The sequence below is a fragment of the Cylas formicarius genome, unplaced genomic scaffold, assembly GCF_029955315.1.
Source record: "Cylas formicarius isolate icCylForm1 unplaced genomic scaffold, icCylForm1.1 PGA_scaffold_6__28_contigs__length_40554024, whole genome shotgun sequence".
NCBI classification, from domain to species: domain Eukaryota; kingdom Metazoa; phylum Arthropoda; class Insecta; order Coleoptera; family Brentidae; genus Cylas; species Cylas formicarius.
In genome coordinates this window covers 22,830,189-22,848,555 of record NW_026844347.1, presented here as the reverse complement: position 1 = coordinate 22,848,555, position 18,367 = coordinate 22,830,189, and the positions used below count along the sequence as shown (strand labels likewise).

Sequence of the window (18,367 nt, the reverse complement as noted above, 5' to 3'; positions counted from 1 at the left end):
TTTCATTTACCGAAAAATTGCGAGCTCTATTTAGGTTTTAGAGCTGGTTATTCTCATTTGCCTCGAATATTTGTTTAAGTTTACCGTGTTTCCATGTGATATACTCGTTTACAGGTTTCTGTTTTTGAACCGTTTCAAGCTGGCCGCATCCTCGGCTTTGCGTATTCGATTTTTTAAAATGTATATTTAGTATTCTCTATAGTTATTATTAACCGTTAGTTGACATTGTTATCATTTTAATCCGTCAAATATTTTTAAAAGTTCCTTTTTATCCAATAATTGACCAATCGAATTGGAACGACGAAAACTTTTAGCTGAAAATAACTCAACGAATTTCTATCGATTTGGCCCATTTGCCATTCTGCTTCGAGGTTTATTTAAAACACCTCGCAACGATCGGAAGTGACAGATTAATTTGGGAACGATCGGTGGAATATATTGGACTGCATCAAATTTATCGTCTTTTCGAAAAGAAAAAGTATACTTATATTTATTTTTTGCATTTATTATACTGAATAGTATATTAATGAACTTGTTGTTCGACGTAACTACTTCACTGAATATATAATTTTAATTTAATTATATAATAATAATAATAATAATAATAATAATAATAATAATAATAATAATAATAGTAATATAGTAATATAATATAAAGAATAAAATAACGAAAAAAGAGACTTACTTAATTTGATCTACAAGGTTTCCTGAAAAATATGGAAATCCCTATGATCAAATAGACCACGATAAAATAACATCAAAAGTTGCTACAATTCTTTTTTCTAGAGGGCAAAATTTTGCTTAACACCAATTGGGAGCGACTAAAATATCCTTAAATCTTGTATGATAAAAACCAAAAATATATATTTTTGAATAGATCGACAAAAGAAGTTGTACTAGATGAACTAGTTTTTAGAAAAAGAAAAATAATTTGTTTCGTATTTAATGAAATTTTTTTTTATAAGTGGATTTTTTTTTTGCAATAAAAAGTAAATAATTTTCAGCGGCATTCTTTAGAGGCTTCTTCAAATGGAGGGTCTATAGACACACTCTGAGACTGATGTAATATACTGCGCCTCATATAGTCGTTAATCAAATTACTGCCAGCGAAGCTTTCAGAGATAAAGATAAGAGGTGTTCTGTTTCCTAAAGTTGTAGCTAAATCTGCAACCTACTCCGATCTCGCTGCAAACTGCAGTGGTTCAAGCGATTCAATATCACAACTTCACAACGTTTCATCCTTAGTTACTAGAGACAAATACTTGCAAACTTGCAGATTTAATAGGAGAAACATATTTTTTCAATGAAAATAGTTATTTGAGTACACAAAATCTTCTCGTTACCCTTAGACAATGTTGGCAATTTGCTGATAGGTCGATATATATATTTTTTGAGATTGGTATTATAATTGACATTTTTCGAGAATTACATTGACTGCCCATGTGGAGGGGCAATAGTGGGAAAAACAAGTTTGATCAATTTCAGGTTAATTCATTCGTAGGGTTTTGGAATCGACCGTCAAATCTCTTTGTGTCAGTTGACCGAAATAATTTAAAAAGTACAATAAGATTTATATTTATATTATATTAATATATTTATTTACATTTGGGTTACATTGCGTCGTTTTGAGAACAAAATGGAGTCGATATTTTTATTGGGATTCCCCGAATCGCCAAATATATGGGTATTCTTTGAAGAGTGTTATAGGTAAGTTGGACATCACAAACGCATCATAATTTATTATAAAATACATATTATTAATCAATAACAAGTGTGATCAGTTTTGTTCTGTCACTTCCTTAAATTAAAAAACTTCTATATATATATATATATATATATATATATATATATATATATATATATATATATATATATATATATATATATATATATATATCCATCTAGGAAAAAATTGTTAAGTGGCTTGAGTAGTGAATATTTAAAAAATCTTTTTTCTCTTGTTTTAGTTTAAATTTTATTTATATCTAAGGTTCATATTTATATTTAACGAAGTTATAAAACAAATTGATTGTGTTAATATTCTGGTATTGTTACTCCTGCGACATGTGAATTTTTTCCTAATTTTTTTAATTAGTCAAATTTTTTGTTTTCTTCAGCCACTTTCATCCACCGCCGCGCTGCTAACGAGGATGGAAGTAGGTGTACAAAGCGGGTTCGTCGCGAATAGAAGCGGACCCCCTGCGACTCCTGCGGGCATATTGACCGCGGGGGACGTGAGACGAGGCAGCACGGAGCGTTCACCCGCCAAACACGGGCTTCACGTGGCCTTCAAGGACAAGGGCGAGATCAAGGAGAAAAGGGAAAAATTCCTCACCGCGAAATATGGACACCACCAGATGAGCCTCATCAGGAAACGGCTGGCGGTCGAGATGTGGCTATACGAGGAACTCAAGAAACTTTACGCACCCAATGTAAGTCTTAACTGATTGCGTATTAGCAAAGAAATGGGGATGGGCAACCCCGAAACCATCTTCCGGTTCTACAATCCTTGGACATTTAAGAAATTTATTATTAAAATTTATTTAACCGCTTTAACCTGGTACATTCCGTTCGCAAATATAAGAGTCTTAGACTTGATATACTATAGATCGACCCATGATAGTCTTACTAAGTAGATACGAGGATAATTGTAAGGGAACGTAAAACTAGTTCCGACATTATCAATTATTCGTTTATTTTGATTCCCATCAAAATGCCAAAAAGTCTACAGATGACGTGATAGTTTTGGTTTGTTTTGCTTTTTCAGTTTTTGCGGTCGCATGCACTACTTGTGAAAATTGAGGTTATAATGACCATATTGACAACGTATTCCATAAATTAAATAGCGTAAAATGATTATAACGTTTTATCGAATAAATTAAAACATACAGTAAATCACTTATCTTAAAATCGCAAACGTTGTTAATGTTTATGTGCCTTTAAATTTATATTTTCAAAAGACCAAGCAATACATTTAAAATTGGGATGTAACCTACACCAACGAGGACTTCTTGAAGAAATTCGGACCTAGTTCAAATTTGTCATATACATTGCCTACAAATAACTTATTTTGAAAATTGCCTTAGTGAACTAATCAAAATTATTTAATTGAGATTTAAAACCTTGCATCTTTTAGGCTGATTTCCGAAAAACCTTTCTAACTTGAAATGGGTTCGATTGATCTTACGAAATGATTAATTGACCATAACAAAACAACAGGATACAATACAACGTTCACTTCTAGCATCAAAACGCTTATAAGTAGCACTACAAAATTTACCAAATTTACCTACAATATAAATCGTCAGCGACTTTTAAGATTGATATGTTTGGGACTAAGCAAATGATATTTAACTTAGTACATATTTGTTTTGGTGGCTTCTTGAATCGAAAATGTTTTGTCATAATTCGAGTTAATTAGATTGATTTTTTTTATCTCAATAGGTTATTTCACAGATATCTGGAAATGATACCTGAGTGTTTATCGAGGTCACGAAAAGAGGTTATTTTTAATTCTCTTTACTTGTGAAGTAAATAATGAATAAAAATGGACAAGAATTTGCAATGCGATACAATTTATTTTTAAAGGTATGTTATTAGATGTGTATCTCGATATGGATATAGTCCAAATAAACTTAAATTAACAACTGCCATTTTGATTTTAACTAACAGACAAGTTACTTATTACCTGTTACCTACTTTTAACCTGTTATACCAATAGATCAGAATTCCTGTGCCGCACCGTCAATATGTCTCGATAAGTTATATACCCTATCAATATCTTACTTTCTCTATTTCGTCGCAGCATCGCTTAGTTTTTTGTTTTGAATTTTGAGGCTTCGTAAACAGAATACCGCTGGAAACGAAACTGAAAGCCGTGAAAGGTAAAACCCAAGTGCGGCGAAAATGAACATTTCCGCGAGACAAGGTTATCGACCCGACTTTTCAGGAAACGTGCGGGAGCGTTTCCAGATATTATAAGTATATCCCCGCCTCCCGGGAAATGCGAGAGAAAAAGAAAAGAAAAATAGGTATATTTTCGCAAGTTCTTTGTTAGTTTGTTAGTTTAAAATTATTAAATTATTCCAGTTTTAGATAATTTACCAAAACTAAACTACATTTGGAAAAAAAATCCACAATTTTTATCCTTGAGGTTGGACTAACCAATCGCGGAAGTATACAGATATATTTAAGCAACCTTTTCGGTTTTGATAAAAACGTTCTTAGGTTTTTTAAAAGTAAGGTGCTGTAACTAATTTATAAAAGTACTCATTATGGCATATTTTTATTTATTTATTTATTTGCCAAGCTATATAGTATTTTTAACAAATTACAATTTAATGGATAACAATAACAGTGACTAAAATGATTGCACTCGATTATAAATAAAAAACTGTCGCACAAAATACACTTTTAAGGATTTAAGTATGGGCGTACCTGCGTGAAGACCATCGATAACAATGAAATACGGGAAAAAAAACTAATGCATCTTTGCTTTTCTATTAAACGTTTTTTTTTTTATTAGAGAGGCAAATGGTGTATGACTGTCGTATGACCGGGCAAGGAATTCCACATTCGAATCGCAACAAAAATAGATGATTTTTGAAATGCAGCCGTTCTGTACTTAGGAACTCTGAATTCATTAACATTTCTGATGCCATGAGGATGCAAAAAACATTGAATTGAGTTTAAAATGCTAAAAATAAAATTATACATGTGACACGTTCTACGATTAGTCATATTCGGTAAATTATTGCTATTTAAATATGGCGTAATGTGATTACGGAATGGGATATTATAAGAAATACAAGAGTTTTAAACTTTCTGTATAAACAACATAAACAGACAAAGGGAAGATGAGACTCTCGCATAAATAATATTTAGTTTTAGCAGGCAAAACTTTTTTAAAATGGTACATTTTTTTTAAACGCATAAAAGCAATTTTCAGTATGTTATTAATATGTGATTGAAAAGCAAGAAATTTGTCAAAAATTACTCCTAAATTCTTAGCCTCGGTAAAAATTCATTATTTATAGAAGGCTCAAAAATCTACGTTATTTTATTTACAATGTTTTTATTATTATGAAACAGAAGAACACAGGACTCAGAGGCATTGAGTTTGAGGTTATGGTCCATAGAATCGACATTTACACTATTCAAGTCAAGATTAAAGTTTATTAGAAAACATTTTAAGTCGTCCGTAGAAAAAGAAATGTAAATTTGGGAGTTATCGGCATATTGTTGCATCACTGAATATTTGTTACACTCATTCATATCTGCTACATAAATACTATCAACAAACATCTCCCATCATCTTCAAACGGTCGAAGACAAAAATACGTTTGAGATACCGGACGAAAAATATCAACTAGACTCAAAGAATATCAAACAGCCTTAAGACTAAAACAAATAAACTCATCAAATTCTGGCATGTAATCAATTCTTCTACCAACGAAAAATCGGACAATCTATAGAAATCTATAAGCAAACAATCTTAACCGCGACTCAGGTCTTTACCTGTCATCCCAGACGATATCTATGAAACTCATTTAGCCCTTCCCACCTCAAACAAGAGTTTTAGTTAAGCACTGAAGAAGCCAACAGTATGATTGCCGAAACGTTAGCAAGTTCGACTCAACAACGATCGACACAGGAAGAATCCAGAAGTTTTGTAAATAGTTTCTATGACGTCATAACGTAGTTCAAATGTATCGGCAGTCACACAGCATTACATCGGAAGTAATGTGAAAGTAATTAGAATATCAAGCATATTCTGTTGGACGCAGTAATAATTTTACTTGCCACTAAACAATACGATATCTTCTACAAACAAAACATCTAAAATCATGAGGTACTCGTGAGTGGTATGTACTTTTCCTTAAAATGTTACTGTTATTACGATAAAGCTACCTTTGGGACATCTCCTGTTATTTGGGAAATTGCATTCTGCAGACATAAAAATAGTAAAATAATAATAAAATTGTATACACTGACTATGATCGATGAGATGGTGCATTTGGGATATTTTATAGTCAAAGTGGGCAAAGAGTTTTATGACAGTCAAACTATCCCCCATCGTTACATACAACGTGAAATGATATACACGGAACGGTGGTTTATGATATTTCAGCCAACTTAGTTGTCCCTATTATTATTTGTTTGTAAAATTCTTGCAAGATATGTATCAAATTATCGTTGTCGCAGTTTCACGTCGTTGCGTCCACTCTATTAAACTATTAGAACCAATTGCTGTTCACGAATTGTTTTTGTTTTGTTTGGCTTCTTTTCGACTTGATGTTGTAATACCACAACTTTCCTATTCATTTTTGTAAATAGGTTGACTCGTGCCTTCGCTTCGCATTTACGATACAATGTGACTTGTTGTATTCGTCGCATAAAAACGTCTCATCAGTAAAAGCACCAGGCGAAGAATAAAACCATTTACGTGTCAATTAGGCATCCGCATTTAGACTCAAATTACTGGTAAACGGTTCCGCCTGAAGACTTAAATATAAATATGTACAGAATTTCTTTTATTTTTTTACTGTTCACTGTGCGTTTTCGGCGTTTGGTGGTGCAGAGGCGTCCGTAACCGAGACTTCAAACTATGTTTTGGCCCAGTTAGTCATTATTGATGCTCTCTGCTGCTGACCATGCTATTTTAGCCCCACAATTTATACCACGTGCAACAGTCGAAAATGTCTTCTGAGATTTTTATAGAATAGAACCTGTTGCCCTGTACCAAATACTACACGACAGTATACAGTATATTATTTGTAAAAATGCGTAGCACGAAAATATAAGAGGATGATTCGAAGTAAAATCTAAAAATATAGAACATTATAGAATATAAAAACATAAAATCAGTAAGAAAATCTTATTAATTAATACCATTTTATTTCGGTTTTCAATTAAATGTCTGCAGACTTTAAATATTTTTGTTTAGAATAGGGATTCGGACTATAGGAGATATTAGATTGAAAGTTTATACAACTTAAGCCCCTTTAGCATAGAGGTCTTGAAGTGATAATAAGAGAAAGATAAATTTAAAAAATTAACTGTGTTCAAGTATCTACGGCGCTGGAGTCCATTGGCACCTCGCCATCACCGTTTTGTATCCACGGTTTGTTATATACTACGTAAATATTTTTAGACGCCCGTAAATAGGATTACGCGTTAAATATTTTTCGAAGTTGCAGTGTTTATCTACGGCTTTGCCGGGTTTATTTTTGTTTACTTTTGGGATAAAATATTAAACTTGAAACGGCAGACCGATATCTGTACCACTAATTAGAAGAAAAACAAAAATATTTTTTAATATTTTATTTTTGTCTGTAAATAAATTACCAGATTAAGAATTCAATTCTTGAAGGTTTGAAAGTTAGGATTTATTGTTAAAGCAATTCGATGGCACCAAAAGTAGAATTGAATTTTATTTTACTATGTTAGTATATAATAGGCCCCATATCAAAACAATAATTATATAAGATATTAAAGACGACAATTAGTTTAACAAGTTTTAAAGATTCAGCCTCTTAATTTTGTCAGGGAGGCAATTAAAAATCTTTAAATCTGAAATTTCTTTTTACGTTCATTTTTCACTTCAATATTACAATACCTCAAGTTATAATTATGAAGATGTGCAGTTTGGTGGTAGGTTATCTTTAGCAAGAAAAGCATCTATGAATGAATAAAACAAACATATCCATAGCAGAGATAACACTGTGTTGACGGAAAACAGGTCGACAAGATTCGCATTATGAAAGCCTCTTTTGCTGCAGTGCTGTTTTCCCAGACTGCTATACCATAAGACAGCTTTGAATGAAATAGAAGACAAAGGTAACAGTAAAGTAAAGAAGTAAGCAGAAAAATGTCCTGGAAACCTCTAAGCATAACTGATCTACGTGAACCGACAAGTTCAAGTTGTCATCGATAGTTACCAATTAATTTGATAGTATTTTGTTGACGAAGCCGGTTATCCGTTGATCATGGTTTGGGTTTTCTTTGTATTCAAAATAAGTCAGTTAGCCGTGAACCACTCTCGAGCCTTCACTACACTGCTCTCAGAAATCTTTTTCAAGTCAACTAAAGTCTAACAATTGGACGTAATAGTTGTGTCATCGGGGAAGTTTGCCGTGGTTGTATTACGCACAGCGCAAAGGAACAAATTAATTAATAATAGTGATAAATAGCTATATCCACAAAGTAGAACCTTGAATAACTTCTGTATTTATTTTTGCAACTCCTGAGAGTTTCCCATTCTATTAGACATGCTGATTTCAGTTAGAGAATTATGATTGCATCCAGTTTAGAAGGACTCCCCTTACTCCATATCTAAAAAACTTGCGTCGTAACAAATATGAGGAACGCAATCAAAGGTTTCGAAAGATCGCACAGCGATGAAACGCTGTGTTCACCTCTTTCGAGAGCCCCGAGCCCCGAACACTATCTTTATGGCCTTTTTTGTAAAGAGCAACAACTTATTAATTTTGAGGCAATGGAAAAGTCAATGGAGAAGTCAAAGGAGGCCGAGAAGCATGTCCGAAAAGTATTTTAAATCCAACCTGTAGCTAAAATTAACACATATCATATGTTGTTCTAATGTAAACACAAGGCCGGCCGGATGTTTTACTTCCGTTTATAGCTCAGTAAAAAAGTCGCGTGTGTGTGATAACATTCGATGTTCATGATAGGAAAATAACGGTAGGCAGTGATCATTAAAAAAAAAAGTAAGGGTAATATAAAATGCATTAAAATTCGTCTACGGGTCAGTGGGTTAAGGTTTCGTAAGCTTCGTTATTTTTTGGAAATGGCATACTTACGTTAAAAATTCAAAAGCAATTAACCTAGTTTTTCGTGAAACCATGCGTCGTGATTTTTTTAAATAGTTTTTTACGTTGCTAGTATAAACTGTCAGATGGAAACACCAGAATAATAAACACGTAATATATTTGAAAAATATGAATTGATATGAATGTTGCGATTTATGTGCATCCTCTCCAAGTTCGATTTCGATTTTGGGTATTTCCTCGTACTTGCGATAAGAGGAAAGTAATAGATGCCACACCGTAAATGATTTCAAAAAATTACCTTTTTTCAATTCATATTGTTCCTCAAAATTCTGCATTTGTAATTGTTTCGATATTACAAGAAGAAATTTTTTTCTAGATATTTATTTAAGCTTTATTGGATTTTGAGATATAATATTATATAACAAGTTATGCTTCGGACCAATGAAACTTTTAATGCATTGACATTTCTTGAGTTAAATATAACAAGATTTTGCAGTAAATTTGCAAACTAAAAGCTGCTAAATAGATGTAATAAACCTTTTGTTACAGAAAAGGTTTTTATTTACTGCATCTAACAACTAGCGGAATTAAATGTACCTCTTAAAGTTGCGACAAACTTTCTTCTCTCGTTGAGCAGTAGGCAAGAGAGACTTTGTAGTGTGATAAAACGATTTGTGTATTTGAAATTTAATCACTCACTCCACCGCTTGCAAACCTAACCTTTGTGGAAAGAGACTAGAAAATTACGAGCTTTGTCCGAGCAGCTTTTCTCCTGTTAAAATTTGTACAAGTTCCCTGTTGACCGAGTATCCACTAGTATTAGGCCAGTTGCTTGCTAGTATTTCCTGATATTGCCCAGTATTGCTCAAGTATTCAAAAATATTCCCGTGTTTAGCATTTAAAATTCAGACACAATATAGGCCATTTGTACCGTTCAACTCGATATGTGCATAAAATATGCATTTTAAGACAATCTGAATAATTTTTTCTTGGACTCAATATTTTTGCGTATTTTTAATGGTTTATTGTACGTCAAATTTTGAGGTTTGGTCTATTTAGGCTATGGAAAAACACGTTGTTATAACCGTGAACTAACCGGGATCCGGTAACTTAAATAAAATTACGAAAAAACTCCAGACATTTAATGCTATACTAACCATACATGGAAAATGACAGTTGATTTGAACACAACAGATTTTGGTTTGTTTAGTCAGTCGCAGCTTAAAATTCTTGAAAAGCATTCCATTTGTAATTCACTCTCCAGACTATGTTCTATAGATCTTGCAATAATTTCCTTTTTTTACCTTTTTAAGAATAAGTTATGCCTAATACATTACGGTCAAACAGCTCAGTTTGTTTAATTGGACAGTTATGTTTTCAGTCCTGTCCGTTTGGTGGTTAGAGGATTGAAAAGCCATGGCTACGTCCCCAAATAAAAAGTTAACCCTGTAGCGTTTTCCCACATAATTCTTCACATTCTGGCCAGATATTTTCATAATCGGTTGCCTTGCCTATGAGCACTCGATTTGCTTCATACATACTTAATAGACGCCTGTGATATACAACTCGCGTTTCGTTTCCTTTTTGTCTACAACCTGCCAAGTTCCCAGGAAATCATTCGTTCTAATTTAAAACCATCAATCAAAAGTTAGCAGTCGAATCGCGAAAATACAACTTTTATTACTTAATCGTATTTCAACATTACCAATATACTTCAACCAGAAATATAGTGCTTTTGCAACCGACCCCGTGATTAAATTTTCATACTGTTTATTACTCCAAAACGCAGCCCCGTATAAAACACCCTGCCGAGCAGACACTTAACCGTAACCATTCCAGGACCGTCCTACATTAACAAGCGAGATATAAGTATGTTTTCATGTTTTTCGCCGAGCAATTTTAGCTACCTCTTTTCGAATTACGTTTATGGTACTATCACTAAATTTTGGTTAATTATTTCTTCTTATATACAATATTCAGTGATACGGGAGTAATATCAGATTTTCATGTCCGTTTTGTTGTGCTACCGAATCAATTTTATAGTCTTTATTAAATATTTTTAATAGTTCCAGCAGTTGTTTTTTCGTGTAGCTCTCTTCAAAATATAAATCATTTTCCTACAGAAATTCTTTAATTTCTTCTTTATTTGAAGAAGTACAATATGGAATTTTTCTGATTTGGGCTAAATGATATGAGGAATCATCCAACACAATAACCCTATATTTGGCGATAGTTTTGGCAACAGTTTATTTTCAAACCAGTCCTCAAATATTTCCACGGTCATGTTTTCATAGTAATCCGCGTTTGAATATTTGACGTTTTTTGACCCACAGTGTTTTTCAATTGCATTTAAAAAATCCACCCTCCATTGCTAAATTCTTTGAGATTCCATTAGCAATTGACGTTTATTTTAATTGTTTGAAACTAAAAATCCCTTTTCTTCAAAAAGTGCGCAACGACTTTTTGGCACAACTAATGTTTAAATCTGTCAGTACTTTTTTATGCAGTACTTCTAGAGTGAAAACACTTCACTAATTAGATCTGCGTGTTGCTCTTTAAAAACTCACGTACCAGCATCTTCTGTCACTTTCCTCTTGACTATCCCATTTGCAACAATTTTTCTTACTTTTTTTTAAACTTCTGGATTTCTCCTGCGTCGGTTTTTGTTGCGTCGAACTTGCTAACGTTTCGCCAATCATGTTGGCTTTTTCAGAGCTTGACTGACAGTTGACAGAAATAGTTTCAGTCAAGCTCTGAAGAAGCCAACAGGATAATTGGCGAAACGTAAGCCAGTTCGACTCAACAAAAACCGATGCAGGAGGAATCCAGAAGTTTTATAAAAAGTATTACAGTAGGCCGTGGAAGTTTCTTTAAAAAATTGATCTTACAGTTGACAGTTGAATTTCTTATAAAGTTGTCAACATTCAAAACAATTTGTTTAGCATCCGAAGATAAATGGATCCGTTCTTTTATTTGCTGATGTAGTTCATTTTCTAAATTGTCATTAGGTTCGACTACAATTTCCACTTTGTCTTCAAATTCTGCGTTGTTTTTCATGTCTTCTTCTAACAGGGGAACATCTGCTTCATTCCACGGTTTCCACATTTTAAAGTGTTAAAAAATACGAACCTTCAAAAAATGTTTAATCGTAAGATTCTAATAAATATTTATCTGTATTCTTATAACGTACCTTTATCCACCGCGAATATAATCTATAGTCTTAAAAAAGACTGTTGTTGTTTACAAATCAAAGAACTATGTAGAAGTCACAAAAATACAACAACAACAATTTTATTAATGGATAGGCACGCACCCAAGGCAAAAATGATTGTTTTCAAATTTACCTGCAAGATAAATAGCCTAGCAGGGTCAAATCTCGGGAATCAGGTACATAAATACGTACTTACTGGAACGATCACAGTCAAATGCCTCCGCAATATATACGAACATATTGCAATTTAGATTAGATTCTTAAGAACGATACATATCACCTGATGTTAAAATAAACGCTTCTATGTATTCGAAAATACCCCGCAGAATCAATGCTTAGTCAAATTTAAAAAGGGTCCATTTACATTTCAAATAAAAATTTCAAGTTTCTACGAATATTCAGTACGGTCCATCTCAAGGAAGGCCCACTTAATGCAGAATAAACATCTGGTGGGATGGGTTTTACCACGGTCCTGCGAAAGTCTGCGGTTAAGGTACTGTAAAATAAATACTTAAAACGTCAAAGCAATAAATGCATTATATTTTTGGTCGTATTATAACAACCTGCATTTTGACTAATCGATTTCGCCTTAGAAAAGCAAATAACTCATAAATCTACCGAAGATAAGACGTAAATAACTGGCAGGAGTAAATTTCTCGGAACGCGTATAGGCTGGGATATTAAAGTATTTTTTCCGTGTATTCGACATTAAACAAACACACACATACGGCCTGTTCGCGAACGTAATAACTGCGATAAAACAGTAAGCTAATACCTAGATGTAGGTAGTAATTTTATCGTAGATCTGTGTGGGAAACGTTGCCGTTTTATTTCCCATCGAACCGTTTTGATTCGCGCGCGCTTTTTGTGAAAAGTTCCAATCGACAAAGCAATTTCATTGTTACGAATTGATGACGAGTGGAAAACACGTATCCCGTTGTTTTAATTAACCCATATGTCCTAGAGAAAATGCGGGAAAATGTCGAATAATAACCATAAGATCAAGTGCAGCCCTTACGGGAAATGTAAACACTTTTGGCGATAAAATTTGAATTGAAATACGTGGTATTACTTACTGATGTGGCAATATCGAAACGTTGAAGAGACATATTGGTGACATTTTGCGCATTTGTATAATTCACTAAATTACTTTTTTTTTAATTGCAAAAAAGTATTAGAATTAGAATTAGTTCAACGAAAAAACAATCGGGAGTGTTTTTTTCGTTTTCAGTGTAGCTGCTCACTGCTGCAAGATTCTTTTATATCTCCATAATAGTTTTCCCGGAATCTTGATTAATTTAAAAATGTTAAAAGATGTTACATTATTTTAAACAATTCCCCTTTTAACCATTTTTAATTCATGGTAATTATTTCTATAGTAAAGGGGAACACACGGGGTGTCCAAACTTACCAACGAATTACATCAATTTCAACATTTTTTTTCAAATAGGACTTTTCCTTTCCCTATATCTTTTTTGAAAAGTCCACCAAAGTCTATTTAGCACTGATTTTGACCAAGTTTGTTATTTTCTTGGGTTTAATTACTTTAAAAGAGTTAAGGAACTCTGCAACTGGCCGCGAAACATCAAAAATTCATTGCACATTAACAAAAATGTAGTCACCTTCGTTTTGTATTGTTGCTTTTTGTATTCCAAGTTTTGCATGTCTTTGATTATTGCCTTCTAAATTCAATTTTCCTGTGTTGATTTTATGTGCTAATTAAAAAACGTAATCGCTAATCAAATTTTCGAGTGTTTGAAGTGTCGGAAATAATATTACATTATTCAAAATTTACGCTCCAGAGGCGAAGATACAAAGACTTCAACTCACATCATTTAAGTAGTTAGTTAGTTCTAGGGTCTCCTAACTGCTTTGACTTAAATAAACGAGTGTTGTACTTGAAGGAAGATGTAATTGCTTGCTAAATTATGGACAATCTGTCAGCGATAAATCAATTCCGAATATCAGCTTCGATAAGTTCTGTGCAATACTTATGGGATACCCTGTATAATATTTTTATCGCCTGCAGCATATTCAAACAAAAAACTTTTGCAATTCAAATTTTGCAGTAATGTAAACTATTCTAGAGATATAAAAGAAACCCACAACAGTAGGCAACTGTATTTATTTATCAAAATGAAATTTCCCAGGCTTCATTAGAACTTTCAACACCTTGACTATTGATATAAGTTGCACAAGGACCGTAGAAAATTTAAAAAATACTTATAGAAATAAATATGAAATACTCTACCTTACATAGATTTTAAGAAAACTTAAAAGGATAGTGAAAAGAAAACCTTCGGAAAAGTGATAAAAGGTTGAACACGCTTATGTAATAAGAAATTCAGTAAACTCTGCATATATATATATATATATATATATATATATATATATATACATAGATTTTAAGAAAACTTAAAAGGATAGTGAAAAGAAAACCTTCGGAAAAGTGATAAAAGGTTGAACACGCTTATGTAATAAGAAATTCAGTAAACTCTGCATATATATATATATATATATATATATATATATATATATATATATATATATATATATATATATGATGACACTATATTCCGGGATATCATCCGTTCGCTCGTTGAACTCCGACTGGAATCCTGCATCCGACTGGAATCCTGCAGACGTTTCGCCAAAATCTCACTTGGCATCTTCAATGCTCGCGCTCCGAAAACACTTCGAACACTCGGAGCGCGAGCATTGAAGATGCCAAGTGAGATTTTGGCGAAACGTCTGCAGGATTCCAGTCGGATGCAAGATTTGCAGGATTCCAGTCGGATGCAGGATTCCAGTCGGAGTTCAACGAGCGAACGGATGATATCCCGGAATATAGTGTCATCATATATATATATATATATATATATATATATATATATATATATATATATATATATATATATATATATATATATATATATATATATATATATATATATATATATATATATATATATATATATATATATATTGTTGTTGTTTCATAAGAAATAAAGAGACTGTTATAAGATTATTATTATTATTATTATTATTATTATTATTATTATTATTATTAAATGCATATATTAAATGGACATAGCAAACGAAAGTATCGGCGATAATTCTATTTTTATTTATTATTTATTTATAATTTTAGTACATTATCGCTATTTTTTAACTTTTAATTAATTGAACTTTAAACAAAGATTTTAAAATATCCTCAAAAAATCTAATCGTTAGTGACAAAATTCGCGCTGTAGCATGTTGGAACAATGACAACCTAATTTTACGAACAGTAGTTTCACGTTTTAAAAATTTTTTCTTGTGTACACCGTGTAGTATCACTTAATTTCTTTCGACGCTAGCATTAGACAAAAACTATTAGTCATAAGTTTCTCGTGTAGTTCAAGCCATATTTCGTGCTTAGTGCGGTTTTTACAAAAGTCTTTTTTATTTGAAACGCATTGAACGGGAATAAATTGGCCGTGTCAATAAAAGGTTCATTAAAAATCAATTGAGATGCATTCATCCATTGAATCGGCCAATAAACACTGGTTTATCGATTCGATCGCCATCGAGCAGAAATAAACAATTTATTCGAGATACGTTCGATCGGGTCGATCGCCGATTTTATTTTGAAAATGTGTTTATTATAATCTTGTTAATATTCTGTCGAGTAGTTTTTCTAAACGTAGAAGTTTCGCACGAAGTATATGTTGGTATAACTTTACTTAATTTGATTTTTTATTGACGATATCTTAAAACTTATAAATTAAACACAAAGTGCATAGTAGCATAGTAGAAGTGGATTTAAGTGGACTGTGATTATTGTGAAGGATTTAGGAATCCCGATATAGACGTGGTTATAGTAAAATAATATATTACTGCCAGTAATGATCTCGTTAAGAGATTGTGTTGTCGAAAAATTTTAAACACAGCAGTTTTTAGTATTGATGTGCCATATACATGACATGAGATACTAGTATACAAGGCATCTCATAAGTCTCTCACTTGTGATTGAAAGCCTATCAAGTTTAGATGAACTATTAATGCATACATAGTTTTCTATAACCAGCGATGAAGTAAAACGCTTTTTCAAAGAACACAGACAAACCTGTAACATACTCAACACTGCCAGCAAAAAACAAACTTGAAAACATTGAAAAATAATTTAAAAAGTTTTATAACTATAACCCTGCCCTACCTGAAATAAAGCAAATTCATCTTTACGAAAATTTTAGGCGAAACTTGATTGGGAGGTAATTAATAAACTTAAACTTCTAAGGCCATAATACATTTCATTTTACCATTAGGATATGCTAGCCATACTAAAAATCTATCAAAAACTTTGGTTAGAAAGCAATGGGCTGGCCATTTATGGTGACACTTTGAGTACACTTAATCTGTGTGTATTTTATAGTAAGGAATAGAAAAAATTGTTTCTGTTATTTTGGTCACGACATTGTGGGCTATGGCATGACCAGTGTCCCGTGGTAGTCATACACGTCACTCTTTCCAGCAGACTAATCCATATTTATAAAACGGTATTTAAACTAGTAAAGTTCCCACTTACATGTTTTTTTTATAAAATAGATTTTCCTGTTACACCATTTTTGCAGCTCTTGAGAAAACGTAGTTATCATATTTTGTTTAAACGATACGACGCGCAGCACAACTTGAGATAAAAGCACAGAGGAATATTATACCTGCATTAACTACCTTCCGATGAGAACTGCATCTCGTATATGACTCACCATATGAACATTTTCTCTACCGCATGATTCACCTTTAATTGCGGAACATTAAATATTTAAAAACGCATCGCTGGACAAGCGAACAAGACCATGATTCAGCTTTACAAAACAAAAACGTAAATCGTGCAGCTGGACATCGTTGCAGACAATACGCGTGATAACCATTTACGTCACACATAGCGAAATTCCTATTTGCATTGGTCAATGTACCGTGCAATGTTTTGGTTCTACGTACCTATTGTCGACGCATAGCAGACTAAAATCGTATGCGCCACCATTGGTATTATATGATGCGTCTGCAGTTACAGGTCAACGTATTCGCATATACCCAATAGCACGCAAAATAAGCAACGTTGATTTTTAAAAATGATCCTTAATAAATTTATTAACACTCAAGGGGAAAATCAGTTGTGTTCTCACTCCTGTGGGGTTAGATTGGGTTTTATTAGTAAGGAGTTTGAAACAGTCTACATCGGCCTTTAAGGTTTATTACGACGGAAAGGTATAACAAGTTGTGGCTATATAGAACAAAATACCTTACTTACACACTTTTTGTCATTACCGAAGTAGTTTAATAACAAGTCAGTAAGCCTGCTTAGCCTGTTTAACTTTTGAGCTTCCAAATTTTGTGAAACCCATAAACCCCTGATAACGTTTTTTTCTTTAGAAAAGTCAATTGTATAGCGTAGCTTTAGCTTAAGTTTGAATCACGCGGGAAGAAGGTCTAAAAACTTTGTTCAATCCCCAATAGAAATGCATTGGTGTCGATTTTAGAAGGGTATTGTCCCAGCCTCGAAGTAATGTTCGGTGTTGTTGATAAATTAATCCGAAAAAAGCTTCAGGTAATGTCCGCTACCCTTCTGCTAGGCTGAAAACCAGTGGCATATATTTGCATTTTTTGATGCGGTTAACTTTATTCAACTATTCACAATGAAACTGATTAAAATGACCGTCTAACAAAACTGTCGGCTGTCAATATTAATGTACTGAGCAGTGGCAAGACTGAGTTGTATTTTTGGGTGTGTGTCCTTAATAAATATAATATGTATGAAAATATAAGTATAAATAGAATCCAATGAAATTTCTTTATTGTAGTGTTTTTGGATGAGGCCAAACTAATGTGGTTATAAAAAACTTGGTCCACGATAGAGAAGTTGTTAGAAGTAAACTGAGCAAGTAAATAAACAGGTACTATCCAAACTTCTGTAATACTTTCCAGACCTGCGTACTGAAACTGAAATCCGGAAATCTTCAATAATCCACATTAACGCATTTATAAGCCGTACGTCACTGGTGCGGGTTTGTTCACCTTATTCCAGGATTCGTGACACGCACATGGGATTTGCCACGAATAATTGTTGGTCCCTAACGCGTTAAGTGATTGAAGTTGGGAAAATAATATTATGATGCATTACTTGGCAACATTATGCTTTTAACAATAAAGCTTTGCAATCGCATTTGCGGGAACAAAAAACGTTATAAACTTAATTTGCAGTATTTGCGCCTCGCCCAGTGCGACATCAATATGCATGGCGAATATATTCCAAATTTGGAAATAATGGAAAGCATAATAAATATAAAGTGCCCTCGGCGTTGTTAACATGACTTGGTAGAGG

At 33.0% G+C, this 18,367-nt stretch overlaps 1 protein-coding gene across 2 annotated transcripts in view; it reads left to right on the top strand.

Annotated features, from left to right (window-relative positions):
• Nucleotides 1-18,367, top strand: part of LOC132703592 (protein phosphatase 1 regulatory subunit 14C) — a 55,972-nt gene that overhangs the window by 26,869 nt on the left and 10,736 nt on the right. For both annotated transcript variants that reach the window (XM_060672942.1, XM_060672943.1), the window contains exon 2: nt 2,118-2,432. In XM_060672942.1, the coding sequence (XP_060528925.1) occupies nt 2,118-2,432 (315 nt within the window). The remainder of the gene's footprint in view (nt 1-2,117; nt 2,433-18,367) is intronic.